Here is a 20,418-nt window from a genome sequence, read left to right as displayed (position 1 = left end):
ACAGCATTGCTGAAGTTTTGATTTTTGTGAAGCTTGAAGATAGTGAGGATGGGAAAATCATAAAGAAAGGTGGGGAGGAGATAAGTTGTGGCAAGTGTAGCTTTAGTTATCATCCACTGTCATCCCTAATAATTTGCTATGAAAAGTGACTTCAATGGTTGTATTATCAAGAGAGAGGACTTTAAATTTTTTTTTATCACGAGAGAGGGATTTGGGAAAACGTAGTAATAGTTTGTTTTTTTTAGGGTTGAGCATGAGTTTGTATAGCTCTAGCCCACATCTAAACTTGTCTAATGCCCTCTCTAACGTAGACCTTTGATAGCCTTTATTTAATGGTCTATTAGTTATAGTTTGAGCAAACTTATTTATATTCAATATAGGAGTTATTTCTCCTTGCTGTAATGTACTCACCCTGCTGTCAGTGATCGTATCTGCTGAGGAGGGAAGACAATCAGCAGTGTCATACAGAACTGCTTGATGCTGTCCCCATTCCAAAAAGAAAATAAAACAGATTGGCCAGCACAAAAAGAGGAATCCAGCTTTTATTGAACCAAAAGGCAGACCAGTTTCGGTCTAAAGACCTTTGTCAATAATAAAGGTCTTTGGGCCAAAACCAGTCTGCCTTTTAGTTCAACATAAGTTGGATTCCTCTTTTTGTGCTGGCCACTTTGTTTTTATTTTGGATTATCTTGGCTTCTGTACTTGCCATCCATGCGTGGCTTTCCTTGGACTGTACCTTTTCCAAAAAGAACATCCTTTGTCAACACATGGGTAACCTTTAAAAGTGATGTCTGAAACATTCACAAGGTTCTCAAACTAGGGATGAGAAAGGATTTTTAAAGCATACTGCGGTGGTGGTGCTGCGGTAGCATTGTCGTCTCACAGTAAGATGTTGTCCTGTTCGATTCTCAGCTAGAGCGTCTTCTGTGTGGAGACATGCATGAATGGGCGTACCTTCGTTAAAGGTTGTGCGTCAGGGCCGGTAACTCGGCACATAAAAAATCTACTGCCAATCATTAGCGGACCGGAGTTCCGCTGTGGTAACCCCTAACCGGGAAAAGCCGAAAGACACAACAACAACTTTCCTGCAGAAGTGTAGAGCTCTATAAATCTTTATTTATGCCTGAGTCTACAACAGAGAAACATTTGAATTGAGACAATCCAACAGTATTCTTCCCACACTATTTTAGCAAAAGGGGGGGGGGGGTACCTCTTCCATTGTATGGCAATTCATAGGCAGCTCAGATTTTATTTTGAGTAAACAAAAACAATTCATGAAGAATTCTTGGTTGTTTATTTTATATTCAAAAAGGATAGCAGAAAATAAAGTGTGTACATTAATTGCATCTAAATGGTTTTCATATGTATAAAGTGTTGATATGACTATCATAACAAAACCCTATCAGCAGAGCCTAGGCCATACCTCTCAACCGTACCAAATTTCTCGGCTTTTCCCAGTTTTGACGTCCAAATAATGGGGTGGCACGATTCCCGAGTGGCACCCCTTAAGTTCGGATCATAACTCTCAACCTGGAAACATCAAAAATCTAGACAAAGGCCCATAAAAAATAGATACAAATCTGTACACTGATTAACATAAACTTTGCATACATAATTATGTAAGCCCACCCACTCAAATGGAATTATGGGATATCAACTGTCAAACACAAATTGAAGAGCAGACAACCAAAATATATCCCCAGAGACCCAGACCCTGTAGTAAATGGTAATCATTTTCTTTTAAATGTGTAGCAATGATGTTCACTGGAAAGGGAGAAGATGATGAACCTTAAGATTTTGTTTTCGGTGACTTGCAGTATGTGGGTTTTATGGTAAAAGTAGGGCATTTATTGGTAGGCAATATTCTAATCTTAGCAAAAGAATATTATAGTTTGCTAGGATCTCCAAAAGTCATTCTTCATGGCCTACTGATCAGCAGCATAGCTAGCTACAGTTTGTGCTGCCTGGGGCTGTCTTTGCACCCTTCCCCCCTCACAAAATCATGGTTGAATGGGGCCTCCCCATATACAGCTCTCCTTCCTGCAGCCATTCCAATGTCCCATTACTTGGCTATTTCACCCCATTTACTATAAACACTAATGTGCATACTGTTTTACTTCTACAATGATTTGGATTTCATTTAAAAGTTTTATTTTACATTTTACAACACGAACACTAATAGACATCTGCTAAACAAAGAAATGCAGTCTCACAATTAAAATAAACTAAAGTTCTTATACCAAGTCAAAGTTGTGTGATCCCATCAGTATGAAAAATGTTGCAGTATGAAGTGTGAATGCTAAAGCTTGTTTAAAGCCTAGCAGCTTTAAGAATATTCTATTCATATGTATAGATTTCCTTTACTGTACACATCTTCTAGTAACAAATACAGCAGCAAAAAACAAAGTTGTTAGCTGTTAAAGCCATACACAAATGTCTGGTTATATAAAGGTCTCAGATGGACCAGTATTTAACAGACATAACTTACTTCAAGCTGCAGGGACACTGAACTGGCCTTCACAGTGTCATTTGTCTGGTAACTTCCAATATATTTCCTTTTTTGAAAGCAAAAAGCAAATCCCTGCCACTAAAGAATTCCAATACAATCACTGTGACCACTGCAATCAAATGGAAATCAAATATGACATCTGTAACTGCATACAGGTTACAGATAACTCATCAACAACACTACAACAGAAACTAGTAAAGATTCAATCTATATCCCTTAGCATGTCATAAAGTTATAAGGCATTCACAACACAGAAACCAGTAAACATTCATTCTTTGGCATTTAGCATGTCACAAGAGTAAAACCAGTACCATACCCTTCTCTCCTGCTGTTCCAAAGCAGTCAGTCATCACAGATGGCTCAGACTTTGCTTGGGAAGCAGTTTCAGGAGGGATAAAAGTTCAAGGCTTGTGGGACACCAAGGACAGATGCAAGCGCATAAACATAAAAGAGAAGGTCATGGAAATCAACTCTCTGAATCATCTTTGGTCTCTGGAATGTCTTCAAGTTGTTACAGACAATACCACAGTCATGTGTAACATCAAGTTAAGTAGGGGAAACTTGATCATACCTCCTTTGCAGACTATTCATGTTAGCATGGGATATAGCTTTATAAGAACAATCTCACTCTATAGGCATCTACATTCAGTCACAGCAAAACTGTGTGGCAGACAAGCTGAGAACGACACGGGCATACCATTATGAATGGAAACTAGATCAGGGAGTATTCTAAGAGATGATCCATTTATGAGGGGCTCCTCAGGTAGACCTCTATTTGCCTCCTCTCTGAGCAATGGTCTGGCAAGATTCTGCCCTGAGACTCAATGCAAGAAGGCCTGGATGACAGATCCGTTTTCCCTTCCTTTCCCTGGAAAGAAATATTCCTCTATACTTTCCCACCACATCCATTGATATCTAGGGTACTTCTGAAGATTCAAAAGCAATCTCCCAAGATCATTGTGGTGACTCCCTTCTTGCTCAGCCAACAGTAGATCTCCCTTCTTTTGTAAATGGTTAAGAGCTTCATCACAGAAGAGATCTACTCACACAAGATGAGGGGTGTCTCATACACCCCCACCCCAATCAAATTCAACTGACTGCTTGGATGATAGGGTCTTAATTCCCTTTAAACACCTGTTTACTGAGGACTTGTAGCTGGTATCCATGGAAGCAAAAATGCCTGCTACTAGAAAATCATATACTAGCAAACGGAAAAGGTTTCTAGTTGGTTCCAACAACATAACCAGCACCCATACAGGGCTAGTTGATAGGTTCATAGGTACATAGGTAGGTACTAGGCTATTTGCCCTAGGGCCTATATAAGCCTAGCCAAAAAGGTACTCTGGCTTTCGCCACCCAAGAAAATTATTTTTCTGTACTCCTGTCGAGCAGAGCCACAGAGGTGATCCCTGGGGTGAATTTCCTATAGATTCATAGGTAGGAACTAGGCTATTGGCCCTAGAGCCTATATAAGTTATTTTATGGTTGTACAATATTTGTGTGAGTTACTATCTATGGCCTTTCTTGCTCCTCCTTCAAGTTCATTTATCAGCCAATTCAGCATGTCTGCCATGAATCCTCCTCTTTCAATGCATTCTCAAGTCAAAATGTTTTGAAAGGTTTTTGCATAAGAGGCCTGCAAAAAAATGATGGTCTCTATCTATGATCTTAATTGTTTGTTAAAGAAGCTAACACTTGCTCAATTTCAACCAGCTAATCTGACTGACTTGAGGTTCTTAACATGGATAACTGTTTTACTGATTGCTCTGACCTCAACAAGAAGATTTTTAAACAAAACACCAACAAATGGATCCAAACCCTTCACAATATTTAACAAAATTAAATGGTTTTGTCCCCAAGATCGTAGGACTTCATCAGAATACAAATACATACTCAAAAAACATTTAAATAGTTAAAGCAATTAAACACATGACTAATGTAGTCCCATATAATCACCCCATTTAAAATATATAATGAATAATTTATGCATTTAACAACTAATTAATTCATAAATATGCTATTCAGGTAAAGAGCAGTTAATTTATTAATGTTTAATAATTAAACTTTTAAAACTATCTCTGATATGATTTTAATTTTAGTAAACCAGAAGTAGAAATGACATTGTTTTAACCTGGTGGCTTGGCTGCATCCAGATTAAATCATCACCATTAGTCTCCCTTCTCTAATATTAATTTCCAAGGTTAGTCTCTGGGATTATAGATATGTTTAAACAACTCATTAGTGTTTCTGTTTTCTTTATATCACCTGGTCTGATGAAGCGGTAACCCCGCGAAAGCGCTAACCTTTTTCCAATAAACTGTTTGCTGTTTTACATATCTTCTGGACATTTATTTGGCTGGACCGTGGTGGTTTGACTCACTTATACTTATTTTTGGATTTGCTACCTTGTTTTGTGAGTCTCCTTTAGCAGTGGGATAGCTTATATATATTTTTTTTCACCTTCTAGATGTTGTAAGCTAGGGTAATATATCCATACAGCTGAGGCTGCTGCAGCTGTGATCAATATGATGAACATAGTGGAGATGCATAAGTAAACTTACCATAACAGTAGATTTTCAAATGGTTACTGCTGGAATAGCCATTCCCTCCCTCTTTCCTCCTTGTTTCTTTGTGTGTTATGCTATGCTAGGATGTGAATACTTATTTTTGTTTTTCCTAGAATTGACCTTTCAGGGTTCAGCTTCCCTCTCTATGTTGGCATGAAAGCTCTGAAGGGCTTGATCCTTAAACCTGTGTTTTTAGTTGGCTCAGCTCAAGCTGACTAATGGTTTGGGTGTGTGGAAGGTGCCCTGAAGTTTGGAAGCTGGCTGGCTGTTATATCCTTGGCATGATATAACCCATATAGATAAGGCTACTGCAGCAGTGATCATTTGAACATCTGTTGCTATGGAAAGTTTACTTACACAACTGTACTTTCTGAAAAGCAGGAATTATCCCATTCACATCAAGAAAAGCAAGGGCCATGAGCTTTTTCACACAGAGCTAATACATGAAACTGCTGCCATATAAAAGACCTAAGGACAGCCTTGTACTTGCGCAGGCTTTGCGTTAGATGAAAAGCGCATCGTTTACATTCAGCCACTTGTGCAATGTAAGCTACACTTGTAATTGCTACTGGTTCATAATCACATATGATAGCTGTATAGGAAGCAGTGACACCAAAAGACTCCACTAACTTGTAGAAATAATTCCAAAAGTCATTAAAGGCTTTAATACATTTTCTTGTTATAAATGCATACAGAAAGGGAACCTTTTTTGTTGTACCAGCAAAACTCGGTTATCAGTGTAGTGAATGTCTGCACAGTCCCCTTACATAAAAAAAAATGTTCATTCTGAAATCCATAATGTTCCAGATGCCAGATAAATGCAATAACCCACTTGTTTCATGTTCCTGCCTTTAGTAAATGAAATCACCATCCTTAGGAGACTGTTTAGTCACATCCAACTCATTGACAGTTCTTGTATCACTTATCATTCCACCACATTGCAAGCGATTAAGTCTTTGCACTATTGCATGCATAGATGGAAAAGTGTCTGCTGACCTCATAAACATACCTGTCATTACTTCATAAACCGGTACTCAGGACTCAGTTTACATAATGAGGCAGCACTGATCTAGCCCTTAGAATAGTGCATTACATTTTTCTGACTCTCTGTGGTCAAGAAAGTAAAAATATCCCAAAAAGGGCAACAATTCTTCATCTGTTTTTGCTGCTACAGTCACTGCAAATCCATGACATTTGTTGGGGAGCTTGAGATGGCATGACAAATATGTTGCACCATCTACTTCTTTGTCTAAATTGTATATAAACTCAGTGGCGATAAGCAATGGTTTGCCATGCTGAGTCTCAGCTGTGTTGTATACTGCTGCTAACACACCTGGTGCAAAAATTGCAACTTCTAAAGATGCAGTCACTTCTAGAATTAGAAGGGTGAGCACAGTGTACGTAAGGGCAGTGGAAAGAGCTGTCCCATTAACTCATTCCCTTCAGTACAGCTCTTGTGTGTACCTTTAACTCCCAGTGGGTGTGGCTTGAGCCTTTAAAAAATGAAGTTATCACCTTACAGTTCTAACAAATACTCATAGACAGAGGTCAAATATCAATACAATTGTGTTTGCCATCACGTATGCTTCAAGATAAAATATTCTGATACCTTGTATGTAGCATGGTTTTGGTTTTACTAATACAGGTATGAAGAAGTAATATTTTACGCCTAGAGGCACAGTAGGAGGTAACTGCAAAGAACTGAGAAATGAATGGTTCACATTTTTGTAGCCAGATTTTATCTAGCCTTAAAGGGTAGCTTTCTAAGTCACAGGTGCTTGGGAGCACACTTAAGACTCACTTTTTGAACTCAAAAGAAATCATTTTATCAGAATTTTGCACAAACAGGACCCTGTCCATTTCTACAATTCAGTACTGCAGATTGCTGTGAGCACTACTTATGGATAGGAAACCTGCAATAAAATGACCTTGTTCTATGTACCATTGTGCTGAAGCAGTCTTCAGGAATTATATATGGGTCGGAAAGCAGACTCTGCATATGTTGAGAAAGAAATCAGCTGGCTCATAAGCCAAAAAGTGAGATCCCAGACTCAAGTCTACCTATAATGAGGAAGATATGAACTGGTTGCTTGACTACAGCGATGATCATAGTAATGCAGAACTTGGCTTTATTGTAAGAGATGTCTGACTGAGAAAATTGTCAGTGTTTCATTCTATGCCTGTCCTTCTTGAGAGTGTCTATCCTCCAGCACAACTACTGTTGACATTACATTCTGTTTAGTTTGGCTAAATCATGTGTTTACTATTTTGGACAAGCCAAGAAAGACAATACAGTGGTAGCCAAGGAATCCAGGGAATCTGCAATACCATTATAGCTCTGCATCAGAGTCTCTGACTCACTGACAGTTCCACACTGTGGCAGATTATTTTTCACAGTGAACACATTTTATCATTTGTTAGTCAGGTAGGTGGGCTGTCCCACAGACCCTTCTCAGCCATGACTTGGACAACAGGGGCTAGGGTAAATGCAACATATAAATATATGGGTGGACATAAAAACAAACCAATAAACAAACAAACTTTGTACACTACATTGTTATTTTAGTCCCACACTGATTATATTGCAGACAGTGTTACTAATCAGCTGAGACAGTTTAATAGGATACCCAACCTCTTAAAGCTTAGCCTACAAAGATGGTTAATTTATTTATTTTACATTTGTTAACCAGGAAAGTCTGACTTGGAATGAGCCAATTTTCAGCAGAGGCCCAGGGAAAAATGCTCCAGATGCATGTCTTTGTTGTAATGTGGGAGGAAACCAGAGCACCAGGAGAAAACCCACACGAATGCAGGGAGGACATACAGACTCCACAAAGAAAGCACCCCAGCTGAGAATCGAATTGGAGAACCTCTTGGTGTAAGGTGATAATGTTACCACTGCACCACTGTGTCATTAGCTTACTTATTACAAAGATAAAATACTCCCTCCCAGTTTTTACTCTTACCTGGATGGAATACACTACTTATACCCTCCATAGTACAATGAACAAAATTTGTAGATATATTTCCCTTTCCAGACAATGAAAACATCACTGCCTTCTCTGAAAAAAAGCAAGATGATGCCCTCTGTGCATTTACCTTCATCTACATTCTGACTACTCCATCTGAAATATGGCCCTCCCATAGTAAACAAGATACAAATTCAATCTTTCATTTCCATTTCATCACATCCTCGGGGAAACCATTGAAGTGACCCTATTTTTGGTTTAATTGCTGGAGAGAAAGCATTCTCCAAAATTACAGCAGCTGGTTGGAATCAACTTCCTTCAGAGGTGAGGAATGAGTCTGTTGTTTATTCTGTGCTGCTCCAACATTATCTAATGAATTATAGAACTGTAACTGTTACATGGATCATAGATGTGTTACTACATTTGTAAGCTTTGAAGCTTTTTTCTTTCCTTACTTAACAGGAAAAGTTGTTAACCTGTCCAGTACTAAAGCTATTGTTTTTGTTATGTTGTTAATTAGCTTATAAAACCTGTTCAAACTTTGATTTAATTCTGTTTAAACCCAATTTAGGCTTTCACTGTACTGAACTGACAATATATCAGACTTTTGAGTATGTGCCTTAGTCGGCACTATATTTTTGTCAAAATGCTTACTTTTTTGGTAGTTCCATGCAGCTTTTACCTAGTCTAACATGTATCCTCCTAATGTTGGTATTCTCTTTATTAGATAATAAGTTGCAAAATCTTCCTTGCGAAGCATGTTTTTGTTGTGTCTTTTGCTGATGTACTTCTCACCATATCATTTGTTTAGCTTATATATTATTTTTTCTCTTTTCATCTTTGTGCCAGGTTCATAGTTGGAAGGGGTCCACAAATCAATCCACTCACACAGTTAACAAAAAAAGAAAGAAAAGAAAGTTAAAAAAAGAAAAAGAAAAATACGAACTGGTCCATGCAGTAATAAGCAATCTAACAATGACAATCACCGAGTCTGAATTCTGTATTAGAACTTAATACTGTAAATGTGGTAGTTTAATGCCCTGTGAAATCCTGTAACAGGTGGTCGTATCCAAATAGTAAAGGAAATGCCTTCAGAAATGGTATTGTGTACAAAACAGTATACACTTTTGGAATTAGTTTACGAAAAAGAAATGCTAAATGTAACAGTTCAGATTTATTTATTTACTTTTCTTTGTTGAGCAGGTAGGTGAACAAATCACCAGACCCTTTTCAGGCATAACTTAAGCTCAAAACTCTGTTAATTAAAACCGACAGTATACATTTTAGTTGATTGTAAGAACTTTATGTGAAATTATTCAATGCATAGTGTAACAGCATTTGTTGGGTAATGTTTACTGAAGGTGATGTACTTCATAGCTTGACTTTTAACATTTACAGCAGAATCATATACATTCTGCATCAGTTTTACATATACTACAGGTACCCAACAGAAGAAAAAGCTGGCAGATAAATGTGTACAAATGATTATTTTAGCTGCAACCCATGGTTGGATGTGAATAATGCTTTGCTTATCCACAGCTAGTGTCATTTTGTCATGAGGATGAAGGCAACTTTGGGTTATTGTTTTTATACAGTTACTTTTATATCATATTGTGTTATTTGCTTACTTAATTATTATTTTTCGTGTGTAGTACTTGTGTGTTTTTCTGTTATATTGTACTAAGAAAATAATTCTCTAGGCAATAACCAATGAAGTGGTTAGGGAATAACATGACATAAAATGTTCTTGCAGAAATAAAGTGTGTGCACAGCTCAAAATAATCAAATGCTTAAGTCACAATGCACATTCATATGGGGGAGATTCCTTATACAATGCAGATATAAATGAGGCTACAAATAAAATTAAAAGTGGAATTTCTCTTGAGATCAGGCAACATCCCTGATAGTTTCCTATACAGAATCAAGAAAGACCTAACCCCCCCCCCCAACCAGTTGTGTGAAGCTGGTATTAGTATATCAACACATACCTAGGCTATGCTAAGAGGCTGTAGTGATATTTATTTTTAGATGTGAGCTAGTCTTTATGTTTATTTCATTGTAGTTTGAATATTAGAAACTGCCTGACATTGTTTCATTTGCCTAAGCTGCACTGAATGAGTAACAATCATATTTATTATATAATTATTATAATATAGTACCATTATTCAAAAACTATATCCCATTATTAAAAAATATATTGCATTCCTTTTCAAATAATAAAATTGTATTTAAGGATTTTTTTTTAGTTTTGTCTCTCTCTTCATTGTGAGAACAGAAGAGGAGCTCCTTTTGATCTGCTCAACTAGGTAGCACTCCAGTATCATCCCTGTTAACACATACACTCCTGATGGTATCATCCCTGTTAACAAATACACTCCTGATGGTATCATTCCTGTTAACAAATACATTCCTGTTCATATAATTCTTGTTAACAAAACACTCTTAATGGTATTATTCCTGTTAACAAAAACACTCTTGATGGCATCATTCATGTTAACAAAAACACAACTGATGGTCCATGTGAGAATGTCTTGACTTGGTAGTATTCTATGGCCACAGATAATGTTGTTTGAAGATTCAGTCACCCAGATAACATGCATAACAATTTAATGATTTTGTTCTTTATTGGAGGTTTGCTGCTAAGCTACTTTCTCCAGCTGTGGTTGAAAATTAAGGAGACAGGTGTACATGTGGGTCACATACCATTTCATATCAGTTCATTTTGAGCAGTTTAAAATAAGTAGCTTGCTGCTTTATTGAGTCTTACACTGATGGCTTTGTGACTGGATTTATGGGTCCATGCTTGATCCTATATGCCATTCTCGAACTACATTTGTACAAATAAGGGAATGCTGAGTTGGTAAAAACTATACATCACATTTTATTTATCTATGCTGTTAGTTAGAATATGAATGATGCAACTTAATGGATATCTGTTTCATTGATTTTGTTAGCCACGCATTTTCCCATGGGTAATGCTTAATTTATCATTATGTTCAGTTAGTGTGAAACTCTTTGAATAATAAATTTTTATTGTGTAATTCACATCTTTTCTACAGCTATATAGAAACAAAAGTACATACAATAAAATATTTTGTTCATCTATCATACTAGACAATTTATAGTCTTGAATCCATTTAACTGTATTGCTGTATCAGTATTATTACAATTATGACAGAAATCTTTTTTGTATTTCTCTACTCATAAATTTGTTTTTACTTTGCATTACTTGGAGGAAAGCAGACATGATTTGTGTTAGCCATTATATCTGAAGCATTTACTTACGACTTCAGAAAAGATATGATCTTTTGCTGCTGAATAGAATTCCTGGAGAATTTTTTAATTTATTTTTGCTATTATCTGGTTTCATCAGTCCGGCCTGTTCTTTAGCTCAATGGGGTTGGGATTTGACTTAAAGATTAAGGTGTTTATCTCACAGACACAAGGTACAGGCTGGATTCTCATCTTTGTTCAGTTTCAGGTTAGAGGATTGGTCTCATAAATTAGAAGTCATGAGTTCAAATCTCATCAAGGCTTCTACTTGTGCTTGGGGGGGGGGGTAGAGGTTAACATAATGGCTAAAGTGTTTACCTCACAGACACAAGGCATAAAGTTTAATTCTCACATTTAAAAGGGAAATTGGCTAGACTTAAATTGACTCCCAAAGGCAGCTAGCCTACTACTTACCCACGAACCTTGAAAAGGCCTTTTCTTTTATCAGTAAACTGAATGAAGGTCTGTTTAATGAGACTGAATTATAGGTGTTTCTCCTGAGTGGTTATCTAAGTATTTTAGCAATTGCTTTAGGCAATAAGGGTGAGCATGGTTATTGTTTTAATGATTTTTTTTTTTTAGAAAGTAGGAGGACTGGTGTAGCTGTTCCAGATAGCAGGCAGTGGTGTGATCTAGGGTCAGCCAGATATGTAAACCTATATATTTTGCTCATAGTTTTTGGTAGGTTAATGCTTATGGCAGAATGAGGGGGAATTAAAGGAAGAAATTATTTTAGATACGTTATGTGTATTGTTTTGACAAGAGCTTTCCTGGCTTCAGGTGCCACCAAGTTTGAAGAGTTTACACACAGAACTTGAAGAATAGCACAAGGATTCCTAGTTACTTTAGTTGTGTGACCTAAGCATTGCTGTTGTACATTGTTTCTGTTATATTTACTGTTGAGGCATTAGCTAGTTTTTGTATGCATCAAAGTTCATAAATGCTGTTTTAGATGGATTTATTATTAATTTGTTTTATACTATTCAGTGCGGTGGTGGTGCTGCGGTAGCATTGTCGTCTCACAGTTAGACGTTGCCCATTCGATTCTCAGTTAGAGCGTCTTCTGTGTGGCGACATGCGTGAATGGGTGTTCCTTCGTTGAAGGTTGTGCGTTAGGCCCGGCAAGCCAGCACGTAAAAATCTACTGCCCATCATTAGTGGACCGGAGTTCCGCTGTGGCGACCCCTAACCGGGAAAAGCCGAAAGACACAACATACTATTCAGTGCTACAGAGCAGTGAAATAAATTTACATTTTAAATTATAGGCTGTCAGATATGGTATATGAGTCAAGAATGAGCAGATCATCAGTTTACACTGCTGTGTTTAGCAAGCAAAGTTGCTGTTTCAGGATATTTATAAATATGGAGAAGAGGGTGGGCCCGAGTATTTACCTCAAAGGAATTCCACAGTTAGTGTTCTTCATCACTTACTTGATAGAGGATAAACTTTCAGACTAATCATTCTTTACTAACAATCTAGAGATGCAAATAAAACATGTAGGGTTAACACCTGTCCCTCTTTGCACCAGCCAGTTCCAATTTGGACACTTGTGTCCTGGGGAAAACAATGAACAATGTCAAATATCTTGAGGTTTTATGAGGAAAAAATCATAAGCTTCCTTTCATAGTTGCCTAAAACTTATTATTTTATCTGAAAAATAAATATTATATGGGCAATAAGCTTTTATTTTGGCAAAAAAGTGATGTTCATTCCTCTGCATTGGCTGTGGCTAGAGTTTGTCCTGTAAAATCTCATGTTTCCAAAAAGAATGTCCTACTTTGGCCATCTGAAAAGGTGGAAACCTTAAAAGCATACAAATCAATAGATAATCTGCAGTGTTTTTAAAATTATCAGAGCTATTGCTAAAACAATAGTTTATATTGTATCTGGATAACAAAAAGTCAGGAGACTCACCTGTCTGCTGTTGCCACATCATTTAGTGTAATGTGACAAAGGCTATTATCTTTTTTAATTGTTGCATTATAAGATTGGATTAATCTCTTCATTTGTCATTTGTTATTGCAGCTGGATTCCAAATGTTATATTCTTTTCCAAAACTTGGCTTTCTCTACATCACTGAGTGTATCAACTTACACTGCATCATGTCTTAGAGATAATTCTGTTGAAACTACACTTCTTTTTTTTAAACTGCTTCCATTGGAACTCCCAAAGCATTCTCTTTTCCCCAGGAGATAGCCTGAACACTGAAAATATCCTTTAACAGTTTCCCTTGCATTATGATATGCATGCCCTTTACTGACCATTTTGGGTTGCTGTCTTTCTTTTGATATGTGTTTTTCACTGTACTGTTTTCATACCCACATTCTTACATTTACTTCCACCTTATCTTATGCATCTTGTTCTATTTACTGTTCCTGCAGTGGTATTTTTGATTTCTGTTTTATACATTCTTGAAGATCTACCAAGGATCATTTATCAGCTGGCTACTTACTCCACATTTCTAAACTTTGGTGAGATGACCCCTTTCAAACCATTCTCTTTTTCATTCAAAAACATATTTTCTGGATAACATTTTCTTTCGTTTTTCTTTTTTAAATGCCTATGCATCTGTTAACTTGTTGTCTTCCACCCCATTCAAACCCCTATAAACTCATACTGTTTAGAATCTATTATATCTCTCTTTACTATACCCACAGGTTATTTATGTTTCTATACACAAATTTAGAGTAAATTTCTATGTGCAGTTTCAGCCCTGTGGTACATTGTATTATTTGATAATTACTTTACAATTTGTGACATATTTCATGTGTGGCTGTCCTTTAAGTGATGCAGTTAGATTATATTTATTATCATTTTGAAAATTAACTCATACTAGCCAAATGCTTCTGGTAAAAGTAATAGCATGAGTTTAAACAGTCATTCTTTATAAATATTTTGCAGCTGCATTATTAACCAATAGCATTTTGCATTGCTATGAGTTTAAATGCATGTTCTGATTTATTTAAACAGAGAATGGAAGAACACTGAATGAATGGAGAACACTGAATGAAACAAACTTGTGGTTGTACTAGTAATAAATATAAGAAAAAATACAGGTAGTGGCGCATTAATGTTACAGCAGTAATACTTGATATGATATGTCTGTGCATGTGACATGTTCTGTCCTTGCTCTGCATGGGGGAGCATGTGGGGCTGAAAGCTGACCATTTTTGATACTGTTGTCATGTATTACTCTCTGTGATGAACTTCAATGACCTTCTGGGTTAGGCCAAAGAGACAACCAATATGGTAACTGTGACTACAGTGTTAAAATATCTAATCTTGTGTTTAGTGAAATGTGGGAGGAGTAAGGTTAATAGGTACATCTTGACAAATGAAATGACCCCCTTACTAAACTCATTTTGACAGTTACTATATTGTAATGTCTGTTCATAGGTTCATAGGTAGGTACTAGGCTATCTGCCCGAGGGCATTTATAAGCCTAGCCAGAGTGTGTCGACTTTTGCCACCCCATTGATTAATTAACTGAACCTCTGTCAAGCAGAGCCAATGAAGTGATCCCAGGGGTGTATTTTCTGTTACCCATCCACTCATCAAGGTTTCTCTTTAAGAGTGTTAGTGAGGGGCTCTGCCTGATGTAGTTTAGAATTTAGTTCCAAAGCATGGGGAGTCTCTCTGACAGGAATCTATCCCTCCAGCATGTTCTATTTATTGTTGTGGTGAGGTTTAGCTCACTAGAGTGGATGGCTCACAGTGACTTGGATTTCTTTAGGTGGAGCATGTCCATCAATTCTGAGTTGGACATGGCTTTGTAAGTCAGGCAGAGATCACCTCTGTGTAAGCGATATGCCACTGAGTACAGCCAGAGTTTTTTCAGTCGGGCTGCATAGGACATATGTTTGAGGCTAGTAATCCTCTTGGTGAGGTGCTTTTGTGGTCTTTCAAGCTGTTGGAAGTGTCTTGTGAGGTACATCCCAAATGGGGCATTGTACTCTATGATGGGTCTGATGAGTGATGAGTAGAGGGGCACTATAACCTCTTTATTTCTAGATGCGAACCCCTTAGTAATTAGATGGGCCACATAGAAGGATTTCCTAACTACTTTGGCAATATGATTGTCAAAGGAGTGATTACTATCTACCTGGGTCCCCAGATCTCTTATTACCTCTTCTGTATTAAGGGGGCTGCCGCCTATGTGGTAATTCGTGGGTGTTTTGTTTTTCCCAAATGGAATGACTATGCATTTTTTGGCATTTCGCTTGAGGCCATGACTTTGACACCAGGTGTCTTTCTCAGTAAGGCCTTTTTGGAGGATGTCCGTGTCAGCCGGAGAGTCAATTATGGCTCCCAGTTTGCAGTCATCGGTGAACTTGGTTAGCCATAGTCCTCCTGTGTTTGCCTGTACTTCTGAGAAATATATGCCGAACAGTAGGGATCCCAGAACCGAGCCTTGTGGGACACCACTTGTGACTGGTTTAGAGTCAGACCTGGAGCCTGCTATTCTTACTGTGTGAGTTCTGTCTGTAAGCCAGTTGGCAACCCATCTTGTGACATAGGGGTTTATGTTCAGGCTGGTGAGTTTTTTCTATAATACTCGAGTGAGGAATGGTGTTGAATGCCTTGGCGAGATCAAGGTAGGCTGTGTGAACCACCTTTCCCTCGTCTATGGCCTTGGTAACTGTCTCAAAGAAGTCAACTGGGTTTAGTAGGCATGATCTGCTCTTAACAAAGCCGAACTGGATCAGGTCAAATGTTTGGAGGTTCCCAATGTTGTTGTTAATGAGTTCCATGATGATGCACTCCATAGCCTTGCAGACCAGGCTAGTCAGTCCTATGGGGCGATAGTTACCAGGGTCAGTTGTGGCCCCTCCTTTGTGGACCGGAATAACCATTGCTGTGAACCATTCTATGGGCATGTAGCCTGTGGAGAGGCTGAGGTTGAACAGCTTGTTTAGGTGGGGGGTTAGTTTGTTCTGTAGTTCATGCAAGACGCAGCCTGGGACACCATCTGGCCCCATTGATGCTGTGTTTTTGACTTTTGAAAGGGCTGCTTTCACCTGTGCTTCTGTGATTTCTGGGACACTACACTTTTCTGGTATTGTTGTGGGCCCTTTTGAAGGTGAGAGGGAGGTGAAGTTTGCACTGAATCTATCTGCCAGTATGTTGGCAATATCAGTAGGTTCAGTATATTTTGAGCTATTTTGCACCATCTCAGAGCATATCCGCAAGTTGTCACTTAGATTCTTGACATAGCTAAAGAAGGCTTTGTGGTTATCTTTCGAATCCTTGGCTATTTTTCTTTCAAAGTTAGCCTTGGATGATTTTATGAGGGACCTTAGTTTCTTACTGATACTGATCAGGGATGTCTTTCCTTCTTGGGATTTGCTTTTTTTCTGAACTTGTTTCCTCCTTTTGTTGTATAACCTGTTTATGGCAGGGGTCCACCAGACTGGTTTCCTTCTCTTAGGGGAGTGAGTGTTGGTTTGCTAGGGATGGCACGATCCATGCATCCTTATAGGTGCTCTTAGAGTGCAATTGTAAAGGATTCTGCATCTTGGGCAGTGTTATCTTTAAGCGTGGGGGCTGTGAAAATTACCACCTCTGCCTTAAGTAAGATGAAGTTTGCTTTAGAAATGTTTTTCACTGTGGCTTCCTTGGTTGGGGGTGGTGGTGGGGTGTGGGCATCCAGGGTGATTAGTTTATGGTCTGACCTAACCAGTGATGGGTTGACCTCCGATACGGAGCACCTGTCGCCCATGTTGGTGATGACCAGGTCCAATATGTTGTGGCCTCTGGTAAGGGAGTTTACCAGCTGATCCAGGGCATTTGAGTTGATAAATTCCAGGAAGCGCTGAGCCTGGGAGTTTGTACTCAAGTAATTTTCTCAGTTAATGGTAGGGTAATTGAAATCTCCCAAGATCAGGGTGTTCGGTAGGACCTTCATGTTTTCCAGTGTCTCCAGAAAGGTGGAGTGGTGGTCCTGGGTCATGGAGGGTGATCTGTAGCAGGCCACAATTTGCATTGCAGATTTGCCCGATGTTAGTTGCACATGGATGATCTCAGAGGTATCATGCCGCGCCACTAACCTGGAGGTGTGGGTATCCTTGATGAATATGGATACACCCCCTCCTTTTGTGTTTCGGTCCATGTTCTGTGGCTGAAATGTGTGGTATGAGTTGTAGCCCAATAGTACTGGAGTGCTCTCTGGAGCTTTGAACCAGGTTTCAGTTACTGCACAGATGTCGACGTTCTCCATACTTAGGAGTGCTTCGAGCGCATGCATTTTGAGATTTAAACTCCTGACATTGTCTAGCATAACCCTCATTTTTTTACATGTGCTGTTTATGGAGGTGGGTTTGAATTTTGAGCCTTGCCTAAAAAAGGCACTATGGGGGCAGCAAAAGCCTTGGCCAGTATTCGAAAGCCAAGGGGTGACAGGTGCAAGCCGTCTCTTGCGAAGCAACGCGGCTTGTCGAGCATGTCATCCCAGGCTGACAGACATTGGATCCCCTTTGAATGACACCAGAAGCTTAGCCAATTGTTGAAATTGATCATTTTTTTCTTTATACTGAGGTATTATTCTTGGTGAGGGCAGGATGCTACTCGGTCAGGGTCATACCTGCCTGGGCTACATGATCAGAGAGCTCTTCCATGTCTCTTTTCATGTAGTCCAGGGAGCTACAGCTCAGGTCATTCACACCAACATGAACAATGACAGAGTCATATTTGTACTTGTTCTGGAGTGACCTGAGTGCTTGTGTTATGTGGCGGATTCTGGCTCCCGACAGGCAGCTAACAGTAATCTTCTCCTTGTCCAGCCTAATGAGTGGGGCATCAGTGTGCCTGACTATTGAGTCACCTATTACTAGTGTGTTAGGTATGTTATTTTGCCTTAAGGGCTGTGATTGTGCGGCACATTGATTTTGTGTTTTATGTGTTGTCTGGTTTGTGACGGGAGGTGCAGATTTTGTGGGTGTCTGCTTTGGAGCTCTCTGATGCTTTTGCAGGTTTTTATTTAGAGCCTCTGAGTATGATTTTGTGTATTTATGTGTATTTTTTGCCAGTGCTGGTTTAGTAGGTCTATGTGAGGCTGGAGGTGTGGTGCATGACTGTCTGTTCCAGTCTTGGGTGGAGATACCTTAGCCTCCAGTTTGGCTGTATAATTGCATCTCTCATATATGTTAGTGTTTTGTGGTAGGAGGAGAGAGATGTCTGTGTACATGAGGCAGTTGTAACATTGCCTCAGGATACCCAGATTCACCAGCTGGACTGGAGAGTACACCTGAGGTTGCCCTTTGGTCATGCCTGAATAGTAGGGTGAGCTGCTTAGTCGCTTGGTTGGTTAGGGGTGGATAAAGAGCCTTGCCCTGCTGGGCAGTCAAGTGTCTGGGTATATTAGTGCTTGCTATTAGGTCTGAGCAAGTGCTGGACTATAGGATGCTTTTTGAGTGTTTAGGTTGAGAGTTAGACTAGTTTCAAGTGAAAAACTGAAGAGGAGACTTAGTGGAGCCAGGAATAATTTAACCCTAGCTAACCGGCGCACAAAACCGTGGAACTTGTTTTTTAAACTACTAACTTCTGGGCTGGAACCACTCCTCCAGGGACAGATGGCTGCTCAAAGTTCCCCTCTCTCACAGGTGAACAGAGAAACTTCCCTCTATTCAAGTAAGGTATGGGCAACTCAGAAACTTGGAACACAGCCCTGAATTCAGCACTAGCCTGAAAACTGGACTATACTAGCTTAGAAAGGCAGGAAACAAGAAATGTATTTATTTATTTTTTTAAAAGATAAGGCAAAAGCAGCAAAAAGTACACTTAAACAGCTTTAAATGACTACAAGCGATCAGAAAAGGCTATCGCACTTTAGTCTGTAGCCTACAACAGTTAAACAATTTATTTAAACAAAAAACAACTTTTTAAATTTTTTGCAGGATGAAATGCTCATTTATGAATTTTGATGTACTCGCTATCTCTTTTGGTTTGCATGGCACTAATTGTGAGATGCCAGAAACATTATACATATTATAAAACAACAGCACATTTTGTTTCAGTGTATATAATATTTGTATTTGTTACATACTTTATGAAAATGATCAGGCTTACTGTAACACTAGCATTGGCAAGGATGACTTCTGTGTTATATATGTTACAGTATGTCAAGATCGCGTGCATCAGCACAAACACTGAATTACAGTTAGAAAAGAAAGAGAAATTCAATTTTCATGAGCTGAAATCCTGAGAATTATAACTGGAACTGCTAATTTGTAACGTCTTATAATTAGAATTATATCATTACATTTTTTGAACATTTTTGTAAAAGAGATTTCTAACAGATTGTGAATGGAGAACACTGAATGAAACAAAATTGTTTTTGTACTAGTAATAAATATAAGAAAAAATACAGGGAGTGGTAAACAGGTGTTTTGGCCTGAATACCAGATTTCATGAAATCTCTTGTTAAAGTCATACTCAGTATCCTCAGGTGGGATCAGGCCATGGCTGACAGATTGCTACTGGGCACAGTTATTCATGGGAAATATGTAGGAGTTACAATTATTTGACATGTGTTGAACTTAAGAAAATACAGCATGACTATAATTGTGGAAAAATAAATATTATTGCTTACTACAATCAGATTCACGACTGTCATCATCACACTCATTTTCTCCACTGCACATTTTATTCTGTTTACATTTACCGTTGATACAACTTAATTCTTCTGATCCACAATCTGTAAAGAAATGAAATGACATTAATGTGCATAAATTAGTTATTTAGTATTTACATTTTAGCACAACCAAAATAATTCATTAGCAAACCTTTTGATTTCTGAAATAAATCATTCACAATTAGGTAGAACTTAAAAGAGCAACACATTATTCAGTTTGATTCTGAAATGCTATAATGTCAGGTAGAAGAGTTGCTGCATTGTTAGACTTTTACTGACTCAAGTTCATATAGAATAAAATTACACTAAAGTGAAAAAAATCAGTGCAAAAAGGATGAAAGAAATATGAAACTTCAACAATATACTAACAAAAATACAAAATTAAGGCATTTCCAAAATTGACGTTTGTACTCTGAACTATTATATTACTTGGAAAGGTGAAGTGATATAATTTTAATCTGAAAGTAGTG

At 38.3% G+C, this 20,418-nt stretch overlaps 1 protein-coding gene across 1 annotated transcript in view; it reads right to left on the bottom strand.

Moving 5' to 3' along the window:
* LOC122802743 (suppressor of tumorigenicity 14 protein homolog) overlaps positions 1-20,418 on the bottom strand; it is a 910,319-nt gene that overhangs the window by 384,680 nt on the left and 505,221 nt on the right. Inside the window, exon 13 of the mRNA XM_044072511.1 lies at positions 19,907-20,011. Within this exon, the coding sequence (XP_043928446.1) occupies positions 19,907-20,011 (105 nt within the window). The remainder of the gene's footprint in view (positions 1-19,906; positions 20,012-20,418) is intronic.

The sequence above is a fragment of the Protopterus annectens genome, chromosome 5.part0 (genome assembly GCF_019279795.1).
Source record: "Protopterus annectens isolate FY-2018-M chromosome 5.part0, PAN1.0, whole genome shotgun sequence".
Classification (NCBI taxonomy): domain Eukaryota; kingdom Metazoa; phylum Chordata; order Ceratodontiformes; family Protopteridae; genus Protopterus; species Protopterus annectens.
Note: the sequence above shows the minus strand (reverse complement) of the source record. Positions and strands in the feature narration are given on the sequence as shown.